At 37.1% G+C, this 27,894-nt stretch overlaps 1 protein-coding gene across 2 annotated transcripts in view; it reads left to right on the top strand.

Annotated features, from left to right (window-relative positions):
• LOC105523741 (chromosome unknown open reading frame, human CXorf57) overlaps positions 1-26,281 on the top strand; it is a 74,201-nt gene extending 47,920 nt beyond the window's left edge. For both annotated transcript variants that reach the window (XM_011958698.1, XM_011958699.1), the window contains 3 exons: positions 8,385-8,675; positions 16,171-16,338; positions 24,997-26,281. In XM_011958698.1, coding sequence (XP_011814088.1) covers positions 8,385-8,675; positions 16,171-16,338; positions 24,997-25,127 — 590 coding nt within the window. In that variant the 3' untranslated portion in view covers positions 25,128-26,281. The remainder of the gene's footprint in view (positions 1-8,384; positions 8,676-16,170; positions 16,339-24,996) is intronic.
• Positions 26,282-27,894: the final 1,613 nt, after the last annotated feature.

A 27,894-nucleotide genomic window follows, 5' to 3' on the forward strand; every position in this document is an offset into this window, starting at 1 on the left:
GCCCTTAACATTTTTTCCTTCATTTCAACTTTGGTGAATCTGACAATTATGTGTCTTGGAGTTGCTCTTCTTGAGGAGTATCTTTGTGGTGTTCTCTGTATTTCCTGAATTTGAATGTTGGCCTTCCTTACTAGGTTGGGGAAGTTCTCCTGGATAATATCCCGCAGAGTGTTTTCCAACTTGGTTCCATTTTCCCCCTCACTTTCAGGCACACCAATCAGACGTAGATTTGGTCTTTTCACATAATCCCATATTTCTTGGAGGCTTTGTTCATTTCTTTTCATTATTTTTTCTCTACACTTCTCTTCTTGCTTCATTTCATTCATTTGATCCTCAATCACTGATACTCTTTCTTCCAGTTGATCGAGTTGGTTACTGAAGCTTGTTCATTTGTCACGTAGTTCTCATGTTATGGTTTTCATCTCTATCAGTTCTTTTAGGGACTTCTCTACTTTGGTTATTCTAGTTAGCCATTCGTCAGATCTTTTTTCAAGGTTTTTAGTTTCTTTGCGCTGGTTACATAGTTCCTCCTTTAGCTCTGAGAAGTTAGATGGACTGAAGCCTTCTTCTCTCAACTCGTCAAAGTCATTCTCCGTCCAGCTTTGTTCCATTGCAGGCGATGAGCTGCATTCCTTTGGAGGGGGAGATGTGCTCTGATTTTTTGAATGTCCAGCTTTTCTGCACTGCTTTTTCCCCATCTCTGTGGTTTTATCTGCCTTTGTTCTTTGATGATGGTGACGTACTGACGGGGTTTTGGTGTGGGTGTCCTTCCTGTTTGTTAGTTTTCCTTCTAACAGTCAGGACCCTCAGCTGCAGGTCTGTTGGAGTTTGCTTGAGGTCCACTCCAGACCCTGTTTGCCTGGGTATCAGCAGCGGAGGCTGCAGAAGATAGAATCTTGCTGAACAGTAAGTGTTGCTGTCTGATTCTTGCTCTGGAAGCTTCGTCTCAGAGGTGTACCCCGCCATGTGAGGTGTGAGGTGTCGGTCTGCACCTAGTGGGGGATGTCTCCCAGTTAGGCTCCTCAGGGGTCAGGGACCCACTTGAGCAGGCAGTCTGTCTGTTCTCAGATCTCAGTCTCTGTCCTAGGAGATTCACTGCTCTCTTCATAGCTGTCAGATAGGGATATTTACCTCTGCCGAGGTTTCTGCTGCTTTTTGTTTAGCTATGCTCTGTCCCCAGAGTTGGAGTCTACAGAGGCAGGCCAGCCTTCTTGAGCTGTGGTGGGCTTCACCCAATTCGAGCTTTCCAGTGACTTTGTTTACCTACTTAAGCTTCAGCAATGGCGGGAGCCTCTCCCCCAGCCTCGCTGCCACCTTGCAGTTAGATCTCAGACTGCTGTGCTAGCAATGAGGGAGGCTCTGTGGGTGTGGGAACCTCCAGGTCAGGTGTGGGATATAATCTCCTGGTGTGCCATTTGCTGGGACCCTTGGTAAAGTGCAGCATTAGCGTGAGAGTTACCCGATTTTCCAGGTGTTGTGTGTCTCAATTTCCTTTGGCTAGGAAAGGGAATTCCCTTCCCCCTTGCACTTCCCAGGTGAGGCGATGCCTTGCCCTGCTTCAGCTCTCGCTGGTCAGGCTGCACCCGCGGACCAGCACCAACTGTCCGACACGCCCCAGTGAGATGAACCCGGTACCTCAGTTGAAAATGCAGAAATCACCCATCTTCTGTGTTGCTCACACTGGGAACTTCAGGCTGGAGCTGTTCCTATTTGACCATCTTGGGTGCACCTGCCTATCCCAACTATGTGTTTTTAATTCAAGCTCATCCTTTTTTATGGCTGCATAGTATTCCATGGTGTATATGTGCCACATTTTCTTAATCCAGTCTGTCACAGATGGACATTTGGGTTGATTCCAAGTCTTTGCTATTGTGAATAGTGCCGCAATAAACATACATGTGCATATGTCTTTATAGCAGCATGATTTATAATCCTTTGGGTATATACCCAGTAATGGGATGACTGGATCAAATGGTATTTCTAGTTCTAGAGCCTTGAGGAATTGGCTGTGGCAGTTTCTTAAAATAAGACAGCAATAAATTTTGCCACATCAGTCGACTTTTCCTTTCAGGAAAGATTTCTCTTTAGTGTGTGATGCTGTTTGACAGCATTTTATCCACAGTAGAACTTCTTTCAAAATTGGAGTCACTCCTTTCAAACCTTGCCACTGCTTTATCTATTATGCTAAGCTTATGTAATATTCTAAATTCTTTATTTTCATTTTAACAAATGTTCACAACATCTTCACCAGGAATAGATTCAATCTCAAAAAAAAAAAAAAAACCTTTGTTCATTTGTAAGAAGCAACTCTTCATCCATTCAAGTTTTATAAAGAGATTGCAGCAATTTAGTAACATCTTCAGACTCCACTTCTAATGCTAGTTCTCCTGCCATTTCCACCACTTCTGCAGTTACTTCCTACCCTAAAGTGTTGAACCCCTCAAAGTCATCTATGGGGGTTGGAATCAATTTCTTCTAAACTCCTGTTAATGTTGATATTTTGACCTCATTCCATAAATCACAAATAACTTTAAATGGCATCTAGAATGGTGAATCCTTTCCACAAGGTGTTCAAATTTCCAGGAGGTTTTCAGTTTTCACTTTTGCCCAGATACATCAAAGGAATCACTATGGTAGCTGTAGCCTTATGAAATGCATTTCTTAAGAATTAAGACTTGAAAGTCAGAATTATTCCTTGATCCATGGGCTTCTGAATGGTTGTTGTGTTTGCAGGCAGGAAAACAACATTGAACTCTTTGTACATCTCCATCAGAGCTCCTGAGTGACCAGGTGCATTGTCAGTGAGCAGTAATATTTTGAGGGGAATCTTTTTATCTGAGCAGTAGGTCTCAATAGTGGGCTTAAAATATTCAGTAAACTATACCATAGACAGATGTGCTGTCATTGAGGCTTTGTTCCATTTCTAGAGAACAGGCAGAGTAGATTTAGCATAATTCTTAAGGGCCCTAGGATTTTTGGTACATGAGCGTTAGTTTCAACTTAAAGTTGCATTAGCCCCTAAGAAGAGAGTCAGCCTGTCCTTTGAAGATTTAAAGCCAGGCATTAACTTTTCCTCTCTAACTCTGAAAGTCTCAGATGGCATCTTCTTCCAATACAAAGCTATTTTATCTCCATTGAAAATCTGTTGTTCAGTGTAGCCACCTTCATCAGTTATCTTACCTGGATTTTCTGGATAACTTGCAGCTTCTACATCAGAACTTGCTGCTTCACCTTGCACTTTTATGTTATGGAGATAGCTTCTTTCTTAAACCTCGTGAACCAATCTCTGCTAGCTTCCAACTTTTCTTCTACAGCTTTGTCACTTCTCTTAGCCTTCATAGAATTGAAGAGAGTTAGGGCCTTGCTAGTAATTAGGCTTTGGCCTTAGGGAGTATTGTGGCTAGCATGATCTTCTATTCAGACCACCAAAACTTTATCCAGATCAGCAAGAAGGCTGTTTCACCTTGTTATCATGCAAGTGTTCACTAGAATAGCATTACTTTCCTTCAAGAACTTTTCCTTTGCATTCTCAACTTGGCTAATTGTTTGGCTCAGAAGGCCTTAGTTTTCAGCCTGTCTTGGTTTTTGACATGCCTTCCTCACTAAACTAAATTGTTTCTAGGTTTTGATTTAAAATGAGAGATGTGTGACTCTCCTTTCACTTGAACACTTAGAAAACATTATAAGGTTATTAATTGGCCTAATTTCAATATTATTTTGTCTTAGGGAGTAGGGAGACTTGAGGAAAAGAGGATAGACAGGGAAATGGCCAGTAGTTGGGGCAGTTAGAACACACACAGTATTTTTCAATTAAGTTTGCTATCTTATATGGGTGTGGTTTGTGGGGCCTCAAAACAATTACAATAGTAGCATCAAAGATCAGTAATCACAGGTCACCATAATAGATATAATATTTTAAAAGTTTGAAATATTGTGATAATTACCAAAACATGACACAGAGACTCAACACAGGGTTCCCACAGACCTTCAATTTGCAAAAAATGCAATATCTGTGAAGCACAATAAAGTGCATTAAAGCAAGGTATGCCTGTATATTAAAATAAATAGTATAAATATCCCAAGTAAAAAGTGGAGATTATCATATTGGATACAAAAATAAGACCCAACCATATACCATCTAAAAGAAAACCAATTTAAATGTAAAGATGTGATATAAAAAGATGGAAAAGTACATACCATACAAAAGAAAGCTGGAATGTCTATACTTACATCAGAAAAGTAGATTTCTGATACAATCAGCTATAACTGGATATTGATAAAAATTTAAAGTAGAGAAATGAGAAGAGTCAAGGATCCCTCAATTACCTACTCCTTGTCTCTTTTTAACAAACTCAGTATTCCAGCTGGAGTAGTTATTTGTATTAGGGAGAGACTCAATGCACCTCCCCCCTTTCTTAGAATAAATATGCTGCAACTACCATTTGAGAATAATTTGACAATACCTAATTTGTTGGGAATGTGTTATACTCTGTGACCTAGAAATTCCATTTATGTCTTTGGCCATATAGGGAGACATATTCCAAGATGTTTTTTGGAACATTATTTATAATAGGGAATATTGAAAGCTAAATTTTAATCAACAGAGGATTGTAAATATAACGTATTAGTATACTGTAATACTATATTGCAGTTTTAATGAATGAATTAGATCTATATGTGTCAACATGGTCACTAATGTATTCCCAGGTAGTTTCATGATAGCTTTGGCTTTTTCTATGCTTGTAAATTCAAAAGTCATTCATTTTGTGAATATACAATTAATATGTTTGTGTGGCTTGTGCTTATATCTAGTAACTCAGACATACATTTGAAAAGTTAACAGTAACACAAGGCATTACAGGTAGCCTCTGGCTTTCACTAGTCTTTAAAAATCTGTTATATACTTGCTACTAAACATACTGACTGGAATACCCTGTTATTTTTCAGCCTTGTAGATCTTGCATCAGGGAGGGATCAGTGGAGGCAAGAAGGAGAGGCAGAGAAAATAGCTCCTTTTCCTCCCCCATGTCTCCATACACCCCATCACATTTTTTTTGGAGGGGGGGGACAGAGTCTTGCTCTGTCACCCAGGCAGGAGTGCAATGGCACGATCATGGCTCACTGCAGCCTCGACCTACCAGGCTCAAGCGTTCCTCCCACCTCAGCTACTCCAGTAGATGGGACCATAGGTGTGTGCCACAATGCCTGCTTATTATTATTATTATTATTATTATTATTATTTTGTACAGACAGGGTCTCCCTATGTTGCCTAAGCTGGTCTTGAACTCCGGGCCTCAAGCAGTCCTCCTGCCTCAGGCTCCTAAAGTGCTGAAATTACAGGTGTAAGCCTGCCTCCATCAACCTACCACTCTTATCCACATAATGAAATGCTTGGAGTAGATTTTTTAAAAAAATTCACCATGCCTACGTACATACATTTGAATTGCATTCTTTTTTAAACCTTATGACTTAAATGTAAATGTTCCTCATTAAAACATTGAACCAATCTCACCAGAAATGAGTAAAATAGATAACTGAAATAATAGAATAAAAATTATAATTGTAAAATATAAAAACATAATTTTGCTAAGTAATTAACCTATATTTTACCTATGCATTAAGTTTAAAATATAACATGTTTCATATAGTAATTTTATTAACATTCAAAAAAAACTAGTTCATGATTTTCCATCTTATTTTTAGAAAAACCTGACCTCTAGATATATTTTATCTCTTTCCTGTTTATTACCTTTTATTTGTTACTATTCACAACCAATACCTGCCAGTGTCTCCTGTATTGATTTCATACCTATTTGTATTAGTTAATTATGAAGATATAATTGAGGTAGGTAATTGTAGTCCCCAGTTACTAAAATAAAAAAATAAAGTATGTTTCTTTAGAGGAATTTTTCATATAAACATTTGTACCTTGGCAGTCCTTAATATTAACACTCAAATAAGAAAATATGCATAGAAAATATTCTGACTTCTTCCGAACAGGTCAATCATATAATTGTTTTCTATAAGGTAGATGTAAGTACTTACTTTTTAAAAATTAGAATAGCATATCACTTTTTCTTTTGCATGCTGTATTCTTTTTTTTTTTTTTTTTTTTTGAGGCGGAGTCTCGCTCTGTCACCCAGACTGGAGTACAGTGGCCAGATCTCAGCTCACTGCAAGCTCCGCCTCCCGGGTTCACGCCATTCTCCTGCCTCAGCCTCCCGAGTAGCTGGGACTACAGGCGCCCGCCACCTCGCCCGGCTAGTTTTTGTATTTTTAGTAGAGACGGGGTTTCACCGTGATAGTCAGGATGGTCTCGATCTCCTGACTTCGTGATCCACCCGTCTCGGCCTCCCAAAGTGCTGGGATTACAGGCTTGAGCCACTGCGCCCGGCCGCTGTATTCTAAAATAAGTCAAGCAGGAATGTTTCATATGGGTTAGATCACTGTAATACCTACTAATCATTGTTCTGATTATGTACTTTTATTAGTTTGAGAAGAGATTTACTTCTAGAAGATACAAAAGATGAAGTCATTTCCCAATCATCAATTTAGTCCTACTAACTCTTTTTCTCAGCTTTGATTTATTCCTTTTGATCTTTCCATGTGTGACTAACTCTTTTAGCCCTTTTGTTATCAATCATTATTATAGGAATTTGTGTGTTCATCAACTGAATTTTTAGTTCAAAAAACTCTTTTGTAGTATTGCAATATTTTAAATTCCTGATGAGTAAGAAGTATGTGTTCAACTTCTTCATTTTCCCTTACAACTCAAACTAATACTTTACCTTGTAATAAGTTTTCAATAAGTCTCCAACTAGGCTTAAGAAACCAAGCAAGTACTCTGGGAATATGTAATAAAGTCTGATAATCAGAAGTAGTATATTAACCATACTGAAACCTTGCTATTGCAGCCACCTTCTGCCTCAGCAAGGCTTTTTATGCTAGGATAAGAATACCAGGACATAGGCAAGAAAGCAAGTCAGCAACTTTGGTAAACTCTGAAGCTGTCAGCCTGTCTCAGCTAGCAGAAATGTTGTTCCAAAATTAAGTTTTTTTCTGATTTTACTGTGTTTCTGATTCTACCGTGGTACATTATTTATTCAAAATATTACTTGTACCAAATTCCTTAACACAATGTCTGGCACATAATAGGTGCTTTGTAATTGTTTGCTGAACGAATGTCATAATGTATATGTGTATTGTCTGTTCTCACACTGCTATAAATGACTGCCTGAGACTGGGTAATTTATAAAGAAAAGAGGTTTAATTGGCTCACAGTTCCACATGGCTGGGAAACCTACAATCATGCCAGGCACGTCTTATATGGCAGCAGGCAAGAGAGAGAGTGTGTGCAGGAGGAAAGATCAAACACTTATAAAACCATCAGATCTTGTGAGAACTATCTCATCATGAGAACAGCATGGGAGAACCACCCCCCATGATCCAATCACCTCTCACTAGGTGTCTCCCTCAACACCTGGGGATTACAACTCAAGATGAGATTTGGGTAGGAATACAAAGCCTAACTATATCAATAAGCGATAAATTATATTCTGCATTAGAGACTTGATTTGTTAGATTTTAATCATACATAAATGATAATTTGATTTCATAATAGAGAACAACAAAAATTGAGGGGATCTTTCATCTCAATTTCATTCCCTTTTTGTTTTCCATATTTAATTTATATCTGAAAGGAGTATCATATATAATAAATAAATGGCCCCTTTGTTTTTTGGTTTTTGTTTTGTTTTAATTTTTTTTTAGAGACAGGTCTCTCTATGTTAACTAGGCTGATCTTGAACTCCTGGCTTCAAGTGATCCTCCTGCCTCAGCTTCCAAAAATGCTGAGATTACAGGCATGAGCCACCATGCCCAACCCCTAAATGGCCCCTCTGAAGGAGAGAAGTATTGAAGAATGAGACTGTATTTGTTCAGGTTACTTTTAGCAGAGATTAACAAAATTTTATTTTAGGCTCAAATTTCCACCAAGAGTGAGTGATCTCTAATCATGAATTTGATTTAATTTGAATTTGTCACTGAATATAAAAAGAACATATGTTTAAGAGCATTTAGAACATTTGTAAAAAGTAGAAAGAAGATAACTACAAATCTACATAATTCCAACAACAGAGAAACAATGTCACTTTAGTATTTTACAGTAAAAATTTATTTTGAAAGTGAATTTAGTTCTTCACTTTAATAAGAATTTTCTTTTGTATATTCATTTTATATTTTGTAGGTGGTTGTTTGATTTTTAATGTTACTTAAACTCTTCCTCATTAATCTGTGTGTGTGTTTTTTTTTTTTTTTTTGCAGTGAATGACTTTATTTGATTAGTTTATAGATCGATTGTGTCTATCTCATTGTGTCTTTAACAGGTCGAGCAAATACAAATGCTAGTCTGCAAGGGAAAGCCAGAAAAACCATAAGTGATAGGTGGGAGAGTCAGCTGTGGAGGGAGAAAAAGTTTGGCTTAATAGATCACCTACACTACAGCCATGTTTATCCTGAAAGTATTCCACGGAAATTTATGTTTGAACACAGAAAGTTTCTTAGTGAGCAGTATAATTCTCAGCCTGCGAAATATGTACCACCAGAAGGAAGGCCCCCAAAACTTGATGATTTTAAGAGTGCCCGAAGCCTTGGACATTTTGAAGTAACCATACTAGGTAAGTCCACTGTTCTTTTTGAATATCATTAATTTAACATATTTTAAATATGCCTACTATTTTGCTTTAAAAATTTAAGCCCTTCCCACAAAAACATTAAGCCCAAGGGAAGTTCTTGTTTGGCTCAAACAAAAGGAATGGAGCACTAATTATGGAATAAATGAAGCTCTAATTGTGTGCTTCTAAACATTGGCAAGTCCTTGGAAAGTATCTGGGGAGAGAAGAATGGGAGAACTAAGGGAATTTTCCTCATTCCTGACTATCTGACTACTTCTAAGGCAGCTCCTGTTCTCCCTTAGCCACCACTTTCTTGCCTATGTTCTCTGCTTCTTCATTCATTGGAACCACTGAAGGGTAAAGTGTAAGTTAAAGAGAAGAAAGAATACTAATCAAAAGAAGCCCTACCAAAAAAAGGTCTGTTTAGACCCTCAAGATAATAAAATAATCAAGTAACTAAAGTTGACTGGAAAAAAGTTACTGAAAAAACTCCTTGTCTGATAAGAGGAGATAAGCTGATTTACCCAGGTTTTTCAAAATTGAGAGATAGCTATGGAACTTACAGAAATTTAAAGAAGTCAAAACATTTTAAAACTTAGATTTTTTTTGTTTCTGAAAGATGAAAAATTACACACAAAAAAATTCTAAAACAAAATCTTAGCTAAAATGACTCAGAGTCAAGGAAAACAATGCATTTGTGTTTCACAGGAAGATCTTAGTACCAGGTCTTATTACCTTAAAATGAAGGAATGAGGAAAAAATTATAAGCAAATTAACTTAATGACTGAATAATGTAGTTCATGGATTTTTACATTTGTAGTACTGGACATCTTGGCCGGTTAGCTCAGTTGGTGAGAGCGTGGTGCTAACATTTGCAGTCCTTGGATGAATTGCCTTGACCTTTATCAAGATTCTCTTTTCCCTTTTATTCTCTCCCAACCCCTCTTCCCTACCTCCTCACATATAAATATGTACAGACATGTGAGTATGTATGTAATCTATGAAAAGTCTGAATTCTCACTGACTCCATTAGAAAATCACAGACCTAAGTTTCCAATGCTTTTTCACTAGACTGCATTACTTGGTCTCTTCAACTAGTTCATCAACTTTAGTTTTGTATCTAGGAAACAAAAATTATAGCAAAATTTCCCATCCATCAAAAATAATCATGGTTAATGGACACAAAAATTAAAAAGAATGCATAAGATCTACAATTTGGTAGCACAGTAAGGTGACTATGATCAATAATAATTTAATTGTACATTTAAAAATAACTAAAAGAGTATAATTGCATCATTTGTAACTCAAAGGATAAATGTTTGAGGGGATGGATACCCCATTTACCCTGATGTGATTTTCACATATTGCATGCCTATATCAAAATATCTCATGTACCCCATAAATATATACACCTATATACCCACAAAAATTAAAAATTTAAAAAGGTAACCATGGAAATGATGAGTTCATCTAGAAACTAGAACTTGAATTTTTTTCTCACTTTTAAAATGTTACTGCTCTATTAAAACAGTTTGACTAAGACTTCTCAGCTGTATTACATGTAATTATAAACTTGTGTAGCTTTGGCTATGAGTCAGCTAAAAGCAGGAATCAAATGTGAAGAAGGAAATTTCATCATTCCTCCCACTAGCTTTAATCCATGTTAGAAGTATGCTGTTTCTATACAAATTTTATATCCTACATTTTTCCAAGGATGGTTTACATGGTTAAAAGACAGTGGAAAATAAACCATTTATGAATGAAACAAAACAGAACATTTTAAAGGAAGCACAAAAAGTAGGTATTACTAGGTACTTGCAAATAACCAAATTTCTACCATTGGCAATAATTTTCTGTGCTTTCTGGCAGGAAGGGAGAAGGGTTTGTTTTTAGTAGTTATTTCTTTTTTCTGATGAGATATTTAATTTTAAAGCCAAAATAAACCTTGGATATCTTCTAGTCTTACCCTTGGCTAGGTAAAAGCCAGACCATGATTAGAAATCAGATCTCCTGACTCTCTAAACGTATCATCTGTTGCAGAGAAAACAATTATATATATGAACCCTGCTTTTTTTTTCTCAAACAAAATTCAAGTCTGAATTAACTATGAAATTATTGTATAAATAGCACAGGATAACAAATGGGTTATCTTCAACTGTAGTTTTTTTTTTAAAAAGGTATGTAAATGATCTTCAGATAGTTGCTTCGTGCATCAACATTTTAATATACCTAATCAGTATAATCATTAGTCATATCTTAATAAAGCATTTCTATAAAGGAATATATTTTCACTTTATTATTATATAATCCAAGTACTTCACGCTCTAATAGTTTAACTTAATAAAGGGATAAAACTTAGAGAGCTGAGATAAATGGTACTGGATCCAGTGATTCTCATACAGTCTTGTTGGGAGGGGGTAGCTTATCATAGTCATCTGCAAGAGGCCTACTCATACTTCTTAGAATTCTGATACACACTAGAGAAGCAGCCCATTCAGTCTACTCCATTCATAAGAGAGACTTATTGCCACAGAGAGAATGCCACTGCCAAGAACACATCCTGTCCATCAGGTATAAAGGAGTAGATTAAAGGTTGAAAACTACTATGCTTTAAGTAGTACTTGAAGTATAGACAATATCTATATTCTAGTACTATCTAGTACTATCTATATTCATATCTTCATTCATTCAAGTACTATCTACATCTATACTTCAAGCACTACTTAGAATGAGAGCTGAATATCGGATGTGAAAGTGCTGAATTTGTCATATCTTTTAGGAAAGTATGAACCCAAGTTGTATTATAAGACCAGAAAAATGGTTTGTATATATTTTAGCATGGACATGAGCAATAAACTCAGAAGAGAGGAATAAATCTGTTATTACTGTGCTATTTGTTAAAAGGTAGAATCCTAAAACTGAAAGATGACTTTAAGTGTATCTTATACAAGGCAGCACACTTGGTCAGTAAAGGGACAAGTAGTCAATGTTTGAGGTTTTACAGGCCATACAATTTCTTTTGCAACTACTCAGCTCTGCTGTATTAATGTGAAAGCAACCATTGACAATATGTAAATGAATGCACATGGTTGTTTGAAAAAAACTGTATGTACCCTAAAATTTGAATTTCATATTTTCATGTATCATAAACTATTGTTCTTTTGTTTTTTTTTTTTAACTATTTAAAAATGTGAAAGCTATTCTTAGTTCATGGAATGTACAAAACCAGGGGCAGGCTGGATTTGCGTCCCCCAGTCATAATTTACCCTGTTCTAGACTCCTTAGTTAAGTCTCAGTTAAGACTGCCTAAACCAATCCAGGCAGATAAATCTGTATGATGTTTAAGGTTCTCTAAGCACGAAGATTGTCTCATTCAGTGATACTATCTTCTAGTGGTTTATTATACCTCTGCAATATCTTGCAAGTCTATAGAAGACCTCGTAATTTTGAAGTGTCTTATTCTTGGAGCCAAAAATGTTATTTGGACTACAACCCTGTTACTTGGTCATTACCTCTGACTGGAAGGGTGAATTGTTATTGAAAACTTTGAGTAGAATTATTAGTCTTCCTTCTTTCCCACAGTTCTGATGGCTCTCAGCAACCACCAGCTTGGTACCATGGCAATGTCAGAAACCTATCCTAGAAGCACTGGTTCTTGTCTTTAAATTCTTGCTGGGCCATCTCACCTGTCTCAAATCAATAGATTATAACCATTAAAACCTCAGCCCATTGCCTGCCATGTAAGATCACACACTTTAAATAGAATATACTGAGATGAAGTAACAAACTAGATTTTCAGTGCCCTTAGCCCAAGTACAAAATGTAAAATATGTTAGTCAGTCTTTCTCAATTTTAAGAATTATTTCTCACCTTAAATATAAGAACACAGCTTTCAAAAGTTTTAATTGAACTTACAGGTGTTATAGTGTATCTTTGGCTCTACTAATACTAATTTGTTTACCCATGAAATCTGATGAGTCAAAGTTTAAAAGTCATCTGCTCAATTTTCATTTGACTTAGATAATTAGGAACATAATCCAGCTAGCCTTTCCAAGTTGCTGAAGGCTGCCTATTTGTCTTTTAAAAGTCAAAAGATATAAACCCCAATAATAGTATTAATTGGTGAGGGAATCAACATTGAGGGAACCCAGTGCTACTCAGCTAATCTTTCAAATAGGCTTTCAGCAAGGAAAGTGGCATACCCTAGAGGTACAAATAATTGATCCTGAGCCCACAGGCTAATACCAAGGAGGGAAAAAATTATATTGGTCTGTTTGGCTGCTTTAATAAAAGAAAATATAAAGATGAGTGAAGCCTTATTATTTCAGTGTAACTGTAGTATATTAAATTACCTTGATGTCACAATTAATGTTATTAAAATTTAAAATTATCTTTTAAATGCATTTTACAGTAAAGGAAAAGAACAAATCACGTGACAAATTTTTCCAAAAAATACTTTGACAAAAAAATCTAGAAAAGATTATTTTAACTGCTCTCCTTACATCATAGCCATTTTTCTTGGGGTTTGTACAGGGTATTTGTGTTCACTTATTGGTAATGGGAATATGGATGAATTTATATTTGAATACTCTTGCACAAATGTCTTAAATTCTATTATTGAAAAATTATAGGTAAAATGCACACATGTATATTTATTTACTCAATTTAAGAAATATTTATTGGGCATCTACTGTGTGCCTAGCACTCTTGTAAGTGCTAAAGTCACATTAGTGAACACAACAGATAAAAACCCTGCCCTATGAGAGCTTGTAGTAGAGTGAGATGGTGATAAGTGCTAAGAAAAAAGTTGCTGGAGAGTGTTGTAGTAGGAAAGGGTTAAATTTTAAATAGCAGAGATCTCCTGGAGTAAGGAACATTTCAGAAACCTGGTAGAGATGTGGTTATCTGGGGAAAAAACATTCTAGGCACAAAGGCAGCAAGCACAAAAGCCCTGAGGCCTATTGACTTAAACGTCTGTACTTTGAACTCTAGTAGATTGTTTGTTTGTTTTTGAAACAGAGTATCACTCTGTTGCCTAGGCTGGAGTACAGTGGTACAATCTTGGCTCCCTGCAACCTCTGCCCAAGTAGCTGGGACCACAGGCGCACACCACCACACCCAGTTTATTATTATTATTATTGTATTTTTGGTAGAGACGGTGTATCACCATGTTGCCCAGGCTGGTCTTGAACTCCTGGACTCAAGCAATCCGCCCACCTCGGCCTCCCAAAGTGCTGGAATTACAGGCATGAGCCATCACGCCTGACCAGAACTCTAGCTTTAATCAAACAGCTCAGTAAAGAATCCACTGATAATGCTGAAGCTCTACTCCCAATATTTTATAATTTAGAAAGCAACTCAAAACAATACCAATAACACACTAATATGTCTACTTTCTTGAAAATATCAAGATTTCCAAATTCTGATAATTTCTCAGTTTTAAGGCATCCTTCCTTTTTTGTTTGCAAGTTGAAATGGTCAACGGTACATTTAATGCAGTGTTTTCTTTTTATTAAAAAATAAAATTAATGATATATATATATGAGTTAAATTTAGTCTTAGAATCAAGGATATAAGATACCAGCATGTGCACATTCATATGAGTCTTGCAGCATTGCTAGGAGCTGTAACATGGCTATGCTCCTTATAATACTGAATTAGAATTCTTGGAAAATTCTAGATAACGTGATTATTTCAATTTATGGCTATCAAATTTTAGTAATCCTTAGAAAGCTCTAAGTGGCCTTTAGCTGTATGTTAAGTTAAATATATGAGATTTAATGTCATCTCCCCATCAAAAGCAAAGAACTTGCATTTCTGGATTGGTTTGCAGCTTAACGAGAAGGATTTGGTTACCCGTCATTGCCTGTACTCAGTACTTAAGAATCACTATAAGGGATGAATCAGAGAAACATTAAGGTCATATAATCTAGCTGACTAAATATCTGGGAAAGACCGAAAAGGAGGAGTTGAGGATAACTCTCAGATTTCTGATTTGTGTCACTAAATGGAATTCACAGTTTCGAAGCTGTGCTCTGTGTGATTGTTTACCCTTACTCTAGCCAAGATGGTCTTTTACTCTGGTCTACACCTTTGGCTTGTGCTATTCCCTGCCATGCCTAAAATGCCCTCTTCTCTGTTTATTTAAATGCTACCCATCCTTTAGTACGTAGCTAGAATTCTTTTCTTCCTCTAGGAAGTCTTTTTTATCTACCCCAACTGACATTGACCCACATAAAAAGATGACAGTCAAAGGTCAGAATTCACTTTAGTTGTTCCCCCTTAGCCCTTTTTCTTTTCTTTTCTTTTTTTTTTAAATTATTATACTTTAAGTTCTAGGGTACATGTGCATAACGTGCAGGTTTGTTACATATGTATACTTGTGCCATGTTGGTGTGCTGCACCCATCGTCAGCACCCATCAATTCGTCATTTATATCAGGTATAACTCCCAATGCAATCCCTCCCCCCTCTCCCCTCCCCCCCATGATAGGCCGCAATGTGTGATGTTCCCCTTCCCGAGTCCAAGTGATCTCATTGTTCAGTTCCCACCTATGAGTGAGAACATGCGGTGTTTGGTTTTCTGTTCTTGTGATAGTTTGCTAAGAATGATGGTTTCCAGCTGCATCCATGTCCCTACAAAGGACGCAAACTCATCCTTTTTTATGGCTGCATAATATTCCATGGTGTATATGTGCCACATTTTCTTAATCCAGTCTGTCACAGATGGACATTTGGGTTGATTCCAAGACTTTGCTATTGTGAATAGTGCCGCAATAAACATACGTGTGCATGTGTCTTTATAGCAGCATGATTTATAATCCTTTGGGTATATACCCAGTAGTGGGATGGCTGGGTCACATGGTACATCTAGATCTAGATCCTTGAGGAATCGCCATACTGTTTTCCATAATGGTTGAACAAAAAGTCAGGAAACAACAGGTGCTGGAGAGGATGTGGAGAAATAGGAACACCTTAGCCCTTTTCCTAGCACAACCTTTCATGGCCCTAATGGTGAGTGTGTGAACCATGTCTTGTATATTTGAGGACAGATGAGATGTAGCTACTACGTCATCCCTGACCTTGCATTAGTCAGATATCCTTGAGTCCAAATGGCAATAAGGGAACCAATAGTCATCTCCAAATTCCCCTGCCCCGGAATAGCACCTGTCCTAAATGACCAAGGAAACACTCTATATGTCATTTATGTGACCGTGCTGTCCTCTGGATAGTAGATTCCAATCTTCCATCAGTAGGGGAAACCTTTTGAACTGTTATTTCCAGCAGTGGTGAAAGGTTGCACTGGAGTGTCTACTCTTTCAACAAATACCATGTATTCATAAATTGCAATAATAAGAGTTTAGTCTCCAGTTTTCAAACACTTTTTTTTTTCAGATCTAAAGCTCTCTGGAACATTTGGGATCAAACCAGCAAACTTGGCATCAGTACCACATGCTAACCCACTGAACTTTTAATAACATATGAATTTTCTTTAACAGGTCTGAACCATGAGATAGCAATCGATGTTGCATTCCTACCCATGTATTGTCCAGAGGATATTCGAACATCTCAAATAGACACACTGTTGACCTCCATGAATTACAGCTGTGCATATCCACAGGACACAACTGGAAATGACCGATTGCCAGGTCCAAGAGCGGTTGCAGGTAAAACAATCTCAGTGTTCTTTTCATTCAGAAAAAAAAAAAAAATTATAAACAGCCCTAACCTTAAGATTTTATTATGTAAACAGTTCTAGCCTTAAAATTTAATGTAGTTTTAATTAAAGGGTTATTTGGTAAATGTTCCCCAAGACTCATAAATGAGAATGTCTTTTAAATAAATTGAATAGCTATTTCTACTCTAGGCAAGCATTAAGAATATTATCTTATAATACAATTCCAAGTATAATTATTTCATCAGACATAAGTAGTATGCACATGGAACAGCACAAATTCTACTCTTCCTTTTTCTCAGGCGACACGATTTGTCCTTTCACCTTGTAATTGCCTGAAATTACAATACCTCTGTAGTATAATACAATAAAATTGTTCTCTCTTATAAATGTGTAGTTATTCCAGTGCTATGCAATAAATTTCTTGAGAACTGCTAGGAGCACATGTATTCCCAATAGTGAAACTCTTCAACCAGGTAATTGTTTAGGTTGCTGCATAATATACTGAACTCTAAATTGTTTCTATGTACCTATAAAATTATCTGTCCAGTTATAATTACCCCATTCATGTTTTTCTGTTATTTCTAATTCCTAAGCATGTGGTAAAGTTTCTAGCAGTTTTCATTGAGCTTATCGGGATATTACATTTAAAATGGCTTTTAAGAAAGGCCTTATAATCTTGGGATTTTCTGGCGGGTCTTTCTAAGCTGATGAAACTCTTGAGTGTATGTTGTTTTTGAACAAGTCTTATGAGCTGTGCCTGATGACAAAGTAATTTGAGGCAGTAACAGTTGCTACAAATTGAACTTGGGTACCTAATTTTATAAGAGCTGATTTTTTTTTTAATTTTTCCCACAGTCCATTTTAGAGATGATGTACACTTGCAGTATTACTTTCTACATTGGAGCTCCTTAGACTTTCAGTAACTTCACATTTCTTAATTAGTGCCCTAACATGCAGCTTAAATATTTGTGCACTCATGTATGCTCATGTTTCATGTCTTATGTCACATGTCTTCTGCTATATGTCTACACTATTATTGATATAAAATGCCAGTTCAGCATTCTCAGCTAACTGCTTGGTGCTAGTGCCAGTGTTCTTCCAGTAGTCACTAACATGGTTATATGAAAAATACCTGGTACCCTTCTGCTAATGCAGGTAATATTTGAGATGTGAAGGACAAGAATCACTAGGGAAGAAAAATTAATTGGTAATCACAAACGAAGTGGTTCATTTTGAGAGGAATACCATGTTTTTCATGACATAGCATTAATAATATGTATAATAATAATAATAATAGTGTCCATTAAATTCTGTACCAAGCACTGTGCCTGGGCATTTTATATGGTACAACTAATTCTAATAAGAATCTCACAAGGTGAACCTTATTATCCCCTATTTATAGATAACTGGACTGAAAATCAGAGAGATTCACTAGCATGAGTAAGCTAGATTTTGAAACCTGATCCAATTCCAAACATTTTCTTTCCTTTCATTATTCTATACTGAAAGATAAAAATAGTTACAAAATGATATGATGCAGTGTCTCATGGTATAATACTAGTGTCATCTTTCAAACATTCTTTATAAGGTAGTTTCTTTTTTATTACAAAAGCTATACACATTAATAATTTAAAAATTCAAATAGTACAGAAAGCTACCAGGTAAAAATGAAAGCTCCCCTCCTTGCCTTCCCAGGTCCAGCCCTTTCCACCAACTCACTCACCTATTCTCAGGAGATAACCAGTATTATTTGAACTCTTTAAGAAATGATTTTTGCATATGAAAGTATGTATTCTATTGCTCTCTTTCTCAAATAAATATGCAAAAATGGAATTAGTAAACATATGGTTCTATAGCCAGCTTTTTCCCTTTGACAGTATATCTTTGACATATTTCATATTAGTATATAGAAAGCTACCTCGTTCTTTTCAATAACCACAAAGTATTCCACTGTGTGGATGTGCCAAAATTTATTTGACCAGTCTCCTACTGGTAGACATTTAGATTGTTTCCAAATGTTTTTGCTATTAACAAACAGTACTGCATGAATATCCATTATGTGTATGTGTGTGTGTCAATAAAATCTTTACACTTGTTTCACTTAAGATAATGTTCCACCCATGTTCCTAAAAAAGACATAATTTCATTCTTTTTATGGCTAAATAGTATTCCACAGGGCATACTTATACAAGAGATATGTAATTTTGGTAGATACTGTCAAATGGTTCTCTAAAGTGGTTATACTAATTTACACTAGAACCAAAAGCAAGAGTGCCACTTTACTAATGCTCTTGTAAAAACTAGATATTGGTCTTACTAATCTATGGCAGATAGATAGGCAAAAATATATATTATTATTTTGATTTGCATTTATCAATTATTTCTGAGCTTTAAAATCTTAATACATTTGTTGGCCATTTATATTTTTTCTTTCTATATACTTTCTATGCTAATTTTACCTTTCATTTGTCTCTATTTTTCCTTAATAATTTGTAACTTCTCTTTGCATATTAAAGAAATTAACCTTTTATCGTGTGTCACAAAGACTTTTACCCAGTTTGACATTGTTTCAATGGGATGTTTTGGTTGTTTAACTAATTTTACTCATATGTACTCAAATACACTAGATTTTTTATCTTGTGGCTGCTGGTTTTATGTCATACTCAGGCATCACTCTGGTCAAGACTACGTTTTTTAAATTCACTGTCTTTTTCCAGCACTTTTAGAGCTTCACCCATATATACTGATACATTTTTATTGTGATAAAGCATACAGATCAAAATTTACTATTTTAACCATTTTATATTTATTATTCAATGACACTAAGTACATTTACAATGTTGTGCAACCATCACCACTATTCATTTCCAAAACGTTTTAATCATCCCAAACAGAAACTCTGCACCCATTAAACAGTAACTCCTCATTCTCCCCTCTCCTGATCCCTGGGTAACAGCTATTCCACTTTCTGTCTCTAGAAATTTGCCTGTTTTTCATTCCTTTTTATGGCTATGGCTGAGTGATGGTCTTGGACAAGATCCAGGAGAATTATCTGAACTACCAGGCAGAAACTCTTGTTTTCTTCCTGACTTTCTCCCAAAGATAGTCTCTCTCTTTTCTGAGCCACTTGAAGCTGGGACTGGAGTGACACAAGCTACCCTGTAGCCACCACCACTATGACTGCACTGGGTCAGACCTGAAGCCAGCACCACTCTGGGTCTGGCCCAAGGCCCGCTGTAACCACTCCGTGGCTACCACCTATGTTTGCCTTATGCCCTAGGGCTCTATAGTCAGGTGGTGGCAAAGCCAGACAGGCCTGTGACAATCCCTTTAGTGCAGCTAGTTCCTCTAGTTCACAAGCAGGTCCAGAGGTGACATCCAGGAGCCAGTGACTAGAGTCAAAAATCTTAGACGTCTACATGGTATTGTATTGTACTGTAGCTCAGCTGACTTTCAAACAAGACACAGTCCTTCCCACTCTTCGCTTCTCTTTCCAAAGGCAGGAGGTATCTCATCCATGGCTATCACCACCACAGGCCTATGGGGAGCACTGCCAGACCTCCACCAATGTTTGCTTAAGACCTATAGGCTCTTCAGTCAGCTTGCGGTGACTGCTGCCTGGCCTGGGACTCACCCTTCAGGGCAGTGGGCTCCCCTCTGGCCCAGGGCAGGTCCAAAAGTACCATCTAAGAGTAAAGTCCTGGAATCAGGAACCCCAAGTGCCCACTTGTTGCTCTACCTCCCTGTGGCCGCGCTGGTATCTAACATGCAAGACAAAGTCCCCTTTACTTTTCCCTCCACTTTTCGCAAGTAAATGGAGTCTCACCCCAAAGCCACCACAACTGAGAATGTGCTGAGTCTCACCTGAAACCAGCCGGTCTCAGAGTCTCACCCAAGATCCCTGACATAATACCTGAGGTATCACTGCAGGTTATTCAGGGCCCAAGGGCTCTTCAGTTAGCATGTGATGAATACTGCCAAGATTGGATCCTTTCCTTCAAGCCACTGGGTTCCCTCCTAGCCTAGAGTGTGTCTAGAAATAATATCTGGGAGCTAAGGCCCGAAACGAGGTCTCATGACTCTTACTACTCTTACTGGTGCCCTATCCTGCTGTGCCCTATCTTGCTGTGTCTTCTTTGGAGAAATATCTGTCAAATGCTTTGCCCATTTCTTCCCTCTCTTCTCCTCAAGCAGAAGGAAGGGGCCTCTTTTGGAGCCATGAGCTGTGCAGCCTGGGGCTAAGGGAGGGGTGATGCCAGCACTTCCTTAGCCACCCTGGCTGATGTCTCAGTAGGTTGCGTCTCCCTTCTCCGCCCCCCAGCGCACACACACACACACATCCCACCCCTGGTACACTATCTCTGAGCCCAGTTCAGCACTAGGACTCTCCTAGTAGCTGCAGTCCTTATAGCCTAAACTGCCTTCCCGGTTTATTTAGGACCTCAGAATACTTTAGGCCGTGGTGGGGAGGCTTGTGGACCGCTGGGATTAGTGATTCCCCTCTGGCTAGAGCTGGTTTCAGTGCTCCATCCATGAGCAGGCATCAGCTGATTTTGGTCCAGTTTTGCTTTCTGCTGTAGGTATTAGTGATTCAGGAGTGTTTTTTCTATCTCTTAAGTGCCTCTTTCAGTGATATGAAGTTAAAACCAGGTACTGTGAGTGCTCACCTGATTTTTGATTCACATGAAGGTGCTTGTTTGTGTGTGTAGATAATTGTTACAATTAATGTCCTTGCCAGGGGAGGAGTAGGGGACAATTGGTGGAGTCTTCTATTCCACCCTCCTTCTCTGCCTCCAATCCCTCAACTTGATTTCATTTCCTTTGGATACATACCCAGTAGAGGAATTGCTGGATTAAACAGTTATTCTATGTTTAACTTTTTGAGGAACTGCCAAGCTTTCCCATAGCAGCTGCACTATTTTACATTCCCATCAGCAATGCATGAGGATTCTAATTTCTCCACATCTTCACCAGCACTTGTTTTGTTTTGTTTTGTTGTTGTTGTTGTTTTGACAACAGTGATCCTAATGGATGTGAAATGGTATCTCATTGTGGTTTTGATTTGTTTTTCCCTAATTACTAATGATGTGTTAAGCATCTTTTCATGTACTTATTGGTCATTCGTTTGTCTTCTTTGGAGAAATATCTATTTAAATGCTTTGCCCATTTCTGAATTCAATTTGGGGGGTGTTTATATGGCTTCATCTTTACAATTTAAACTTTTAATCCATTTGGAATTTATTTTTGTGTAAAGAATGAGATAGGGATCCTTGGCCAGGTGCGATGGCTCACGACTGTAGTCCCAGCACTTTGGGAGGCCGAGTTGGGCGGATCACAAGGTCAAGAGATCAAGACCATCCTGGCCAACATGGTGAAACCCCATCTCTACTAAAAATACAAAAATTAGCCAGGCGTGGGGGTGCATGCCTGTAGTCCCAGCTACTCGGGAGGCTGAGGCAGGAGAATCGCTTGAACCCAGGAGGTGGAGGTTGCAGTGAGCCGAGATCTCACCACTGCACTCCAGCCTGGCAACAGAGCATGACTCCATCTCAAATAAATAAATAAATAAATAAATAAATGAGATAGGGATCCAGCTTCATATTTTTTTTTTCCAAATAGCCATTTATCCCAAGTCATTTATTGAATACTGATTACTGATATGATATCCTACTTGGTGTCATCTCTAACTTTGAAGTCCAAGGATATCATTTTAGAAGTACAGCATAATATGGAAGTGTTTTAACACATCAAAGAAAACAATTTTATTATTCTCTAGGTAATCAAGGTTTCCCTTATTAGTTTCAGAGACAGGAATACCACACTGTATTACAATATCTATTGGACTATGCTCATTACAAAGCAACTCTAAAGTCACAGGGACTTTAACTCAAGAAGTTTATTTCTTACTCAAGTCTGATGCAATCAGTCATCAGCTCTCTTCCCAGCAGCAATTCAGGAATCCAGTCTGCTTCCATCTTGTTGCTGCCCAAGCAGGAAGAAATGGCTTCTAGGGTTGTCAGGGCAGAAGAAGAAAAAGATGAAGGCTTTTAATTACACTGGGCCAGAATTGACACATTACTTCTACTTGCATTCTCATTTGCAAGAACTAAGTTACATGATCCCAGCCTAGCTATAAGGGAAGCCGTGTTTTTTCCTGTGACCAAAGAGAGGAAATGGAGTGGAGAACACATAGTGTTACCTTTGTCACACTTACCTTATGCATTTGTAAAGTTCCTAAAATGTACAGTTTTTGTAATTCTAGCAATTTAAAATGAACTGAAGAGAAGCTCGTTTTATAGGTAAAATCTATAGACCTTTTTAAAGAATTTTTATGATATAAATACTATCCAAATTTCATAATAGGTTTCCTTAAGTAAAAATAATCACTGCTAATATTTAATTGAATGCTTGCTATGTGTCAACTACCATTCTAAATGCTTTATGTGTATTTAATCCTCAAAACACCCTATGATGTAGGTACTAGATAAGCAAGTTGAGGCATAGAGAAGTTGTCATTCACAACTAGAAGTTGTCATACACAACTAGGCAGAATTACCTGAACAGAAGACTTATTTATATTTCATGTTGTGGATAGGAGTAAGTCATTGTTCATAAAAGTCAAAATATGGTAACAGTTAGAATGATCAAGGTTTAGGTTGTTACTGTTAGCATCAGATCTCAAGATCTTGAAATCTTTCCAAAGCATCTGGATTAAAGTCCACCCCATTCAAGGCAAAAGAAAATTATATAGTACTATCAGTTGTAATCATTATGATTAAGTAAACTGACACAATTTTAAATCATTAATTAGATATTTGATAAGTCTAGCAGAGATGAATTTACTGTGATGCTAATGTAGCCTAAATTTGCACAAATCCCTTATATAACCCATTTGGCATTCTTACATATCTTGTATTTTTTCATTAAAAAGTGCCCCCAAATAGTATACCCTTGGGTTCTCACAAAACCTGGATCTACTACTATATTTTAGCACAGTTTTTTAGAGATGTAGCTCTAGCATAAAAGGTTGAAAGCATATACCTTCATGCCAGCTTGTCTGGATAAGAATCACCATGTGACTTTGCTTGTTACTTAACCTCCAAATGTTTTCATTTTCTTGTATTGAAAATAAAGTATTTTTATGTGTAGCCACTAAAGTCTGTGATGCATTATCTTAGTGGTAGTCAGCTAGTGTTTTGACAGTTTTCTTAAACACCTGGAGCCAAGAAATGAAAAAGAAAAAATATGTTCTCCCAGTTTTTGCAGATTGACCCGGAGTGGTGGCACTCCTTTGACATTTAGCCAGGCCATTTACAATTCTGCCTTAGCCTTCACTTCCTGCTCGCTCAGAGCATGAAGGTCAGCCACAGATGAATGATGAGTATTCTCGGCCTTTTTTTTTGACCACATGTCTACCCTGGGTATGCATGTGGCCTTCTTGATTTTCCATTGTACACAGGAGCTTTTAAAGCCCACATTCTACCATATATATTGTTTCTCAGCTTCTTCCTGCCCAGAATTTTTTGGTTTGCTTATTGCTTGTACCAACTTTATAACCTGCCCAGCTGCACTGGCTAGTATTTTTGTCTTTAAATGTGTTCAGCAATGTCACCACCAGAAAAGCCATCCCAGCTGTGGGAATGCTCCAAACTGGGTAAAACAAAAGTAAACCCTTGCATCTGTCCTTGAGGGAGCTACTGTAAAGATGAGAACACATGACCACATCTTGGAGAATAAGGTCTTCATTGCCCTCTTTGGTACTAGCAACCTGCAACAGAAGTGCAAGCAGCCATCTTCATGGCTGCCCCTTATCTGCGGAGTGAGGAGTGGTAGGCAGGCAATTTAAAACACCACAGCACCCTCTACCCACCATGTAGCAGTTTCTTTCTTTATTAACTTTTCCCTAGTTGCTCTAAATTTTTGTCTAGATTCTAGAGTTCTGCAAAAATTGATTCTAAGAGTTTTTGTCAGCTTATAAGATGCTTTACAGAAGGACAGAGCCCTGGAACTCGTTACTCTGCCATGTCACTCACCTGATCTATTTTTTTTTTCTGAGAAGCGAATTGTCTTACTGGAGACCTGATCCATTTTTCATAGAGTTTCTCAAGGGTATCCAAAGCTAAGTTTTAATTAATAAAGCCATTTTAAAGGAAATACACTTTAAAAGATGCATCAGTTACACATATATTTACACAATTAAAACATATATAATGTAAATACAGTTTTGCTTTATGGCTTATAGATTTACAAAAATATTTATAATTGAATTTCAAAATAGAAAACTTTATCTTTGCATTTATTTGAAGTATACCAATAAGCTATTTATTTGGAACCTTATAAATAACCTTGAAGATATGTGGATTTATTTTGCTTCACCAAGAACAAAACAAAAACCCAAAAACTAAATATGGCTTTTGAATACCAGTTCATGCCTTGACATTGTTGGTATATCTGTTTGATGTGTTCACCTTTATCTGCAGAAGTTGCCATATAATTTTGGTAAATGCATGTAATAAATTGGAGGGAAGAGGGAGAGGATGAAGCACGGTGTTAATATTATAAGAAAAAATTAACAGCTTATGTGATACTAAAGTCAAGTAAATATTTAACTACTTTACAGTACTTACCATCTGCTTTTTACTTTTAGGTGATATTATAAAAGCGGCAACTGAACTGGATAGAGTGCATATTGTCGGTATCTTGGATATCTGTAATTTGGGTAATAATAAAGTGGAAGTCTATTTGCACAAAATTTATAGTCCAGAGAATACTTCTTAAAAGTTAGCGAAGGAATTATTACAGATTATACAAGTGTACTGCTTTAAAGATATTCTGTCATTTTGCTGGTAATTTCAGTAACTGTTTTCAGCAAGAATATTACATGAGCTCTAAAGTTATTAAGCAGTTTTATGTTCGTCTTGTGTTTAGGGAGCTAAAACACTTCATTTTAGATTCATTATTGAAAAAGGTCATCAAAATAATTTTTGTGTATAAGAAAATTTACCTTGCTTACCTTACTAATATGACTATTATCTTGACTTGTAATAATTTATGTTCACTATTCCATCTGTGAAGTGTACTTTCATTCTAAAGCCTCAGTATAAGGCATCCTAACTTACAAGAGTAACTTTCCATGGAGATTTAACATCCTTCCAATTTTATTCACATGTAATGGGAAATTTTGAATTGTCAGTTTGAAGACTATCCTCCTAAAGTGGTCAACCTGCACTTCTCACAACCAAGGTAGTTTGTATCATTTTCAAAAGTACACATTATTAGGGTCTAGTTGCCCCTGGTCCTTAGCTTGCTCAGCTGCAAAATAAAGCATGCTAAATTAAATTGTCTTAAGGTTTTTCCACTTCATTTTGTGACTTTGTGTGGTTCGAATTTCTCAGTATTTTAACCAGCGTGTTGATGTCAAAGTCAAAGGCTGCAGTATGTCTATATTCTTGCTGTATTCATTTGTAGTTTCAGTATATGTAATGCGAGTTTAAATAGTGAAATTCCAAATGCTCATATTGAAAATGGAAAATAGTAAATATTTTATTCTGGTTGTCTATAATACTTCATTTTAAAGGTAAATGGCCACTCTGCATTTGCAAGGCCCTGTGGTTGACATCTGTGTGATTTGTTAGATGAGACAAAATGACCACTAAATAAGTTTATAGATTATTCTGTATCAAGATAAATCTGATTCCAGTTAAGCTATAAACTTGTGGGATTTCCTTGTAGCCCTATAGTTCTGTGACTTCATTTGCTATATGCTTTAAATGTGTTGGGCAGCCTATGAACCTAAAGACATACTGCAGTTTGTTCATAAATGTGTTCAGTCTTTTATTCTTTATAATTCTGTATAAATGTTAATTAAAATAGTGGATTCCTCTCATGTTACAGTTTTGAGTGAATTATTAAAGAAGTTAAAATGCAATAACTTTTTGGTCTTCTGTCTCATTTTGAATGAATTTGATGTGTTTCCTTCATATTTTTGGCCAAAATATATACTTAGTAAATGAGCCAAGATGATTCTTCCATATGGGTTTAAAGACTGTTGTCAAACAAATCTGAACTATATTAGTTTTTCGAAAAAATATATGCATATTTTTGAAAATCAAGCAATATCCCTAAAAGAACTCAAGTACCTCTAATGTTATTCTAAGGTTATTGTACCTGACTTCTAGTAGCTTCAGATCTAGAAGTTGCCCCTAACAAGGTTTTAATATCTGTTTTGTAGATGGGGAACTGAAAGAGAAAAAGACTAAATGACTTAATGTAAATTAGTAAAGACAATTTAATGGTAAGGTCAAGATTATATTCCAAAGTCTATTTCTTTAAATTCTAATTCGAGCAAAAAGTAAAATGTTTGAGGCTGGGCATGGTGGCTCACGCCTGTATTCCCAGCACTTTGGGAGGCCAAGATGAGTGGATTGCTTGAGCTTAGAAGTTCGAGACCAGCCTGGGCAACATGGTAAGATCCCTGCATCTAGAGAATAGAAAAAGTAAAATGTTTAAATAATAATACAATTTCTATTAGTATATTAGATCACTACACGATAAATTCTATGCCATGGGGCTCATGAAATAATGAGCTAAATTATTGCAGCTTATATTGAAATCTTTGAGTGTCCACTCCATGCCTAGCACTGAACACAATACAATACAAGCAAAAATAAACAAGGCACCTATTCTCATGGAACTTGAAAGTCTCATGGAGGAGAAACACATCCAAATAATTGCACAAATAAGTGAGACAAATGTGTCAATGGAAACATGTGATTTGTATTAGAGCTTTTTAACAAAGTAGGGGGCACTAGGAAAGTTTTTCCTGAGGAAGTGAACTTGAGGTATAAAGGACATGCAGCAAAAGATATGTTTGAGAATTGAATAAGGACTGATATGGCTGGAGTGCAGAAAGTGAGATACCAGATGAGACAAGCAGATAGACAAGGGCTTTTACAGACTATACCGTCTTATAGGCCATGGCAAGTTTAAGTTTGTATTTTTTTTTTTTTTTTTTTTTTGAGACGGAGTCTCGCTCTGTCGCCCAGGCTGGAGTGCAGTGGCCGGATCTCAGCTCACTGCAAGCTCCGCCTCCCGGGTTCACGCCATTCTCCTGCCTCAGCCTCCCAAGTGGCTGGGATTACAGGCGCCCGCCACCTCGCCCGGCTAGTTTTTTTGTATTTTTTTAGTAGAGACGGGGTTTCACCGTGTTCGCCAGGATGGTCTCGATCTCCTGACCTCGTGATCCTCCCGTCTCGGCCTCCCAAAGTGCTGGGATTACAGGCTTGAGCCACCGCGCCCTTAAGTTTGTATCTTTAAAGCACTGGGAAGCCATTGAAAGATTTGTGGCTAGTATATGCCATGATTCAATTCCTGTTTTAGAATGATCACTGTCTGCTGGAAGGAGAACAGATTTTAAGGAGGTTGGCAGAGACTGCTATAATAGATGTACCCTAATACCTGTTCTCTTCTTCTAGATCTCCCAATATTTATCTGGGAACAAAGCTACCTAGAAAAAGAATACCTTTCTCTGCTTCCTTTGTAGCTA

The sequence above is a fragment of the Colobus angolensis genome, unplaced genomic scaffold, assembly GCF_000951035.1.
Source record: "Colobus angolensis palliatus isolate OR3802 unplaced genomic scaffold, Cang.pa_1.0 Scaffold472, whole genome shotgun sequence".
Taxonomy (NCBI): Eukaryota; Metazoa; Chordata; class Mammalia; order Primates; family Cercopithecidae; genus Colobus; species Colobus angolensis.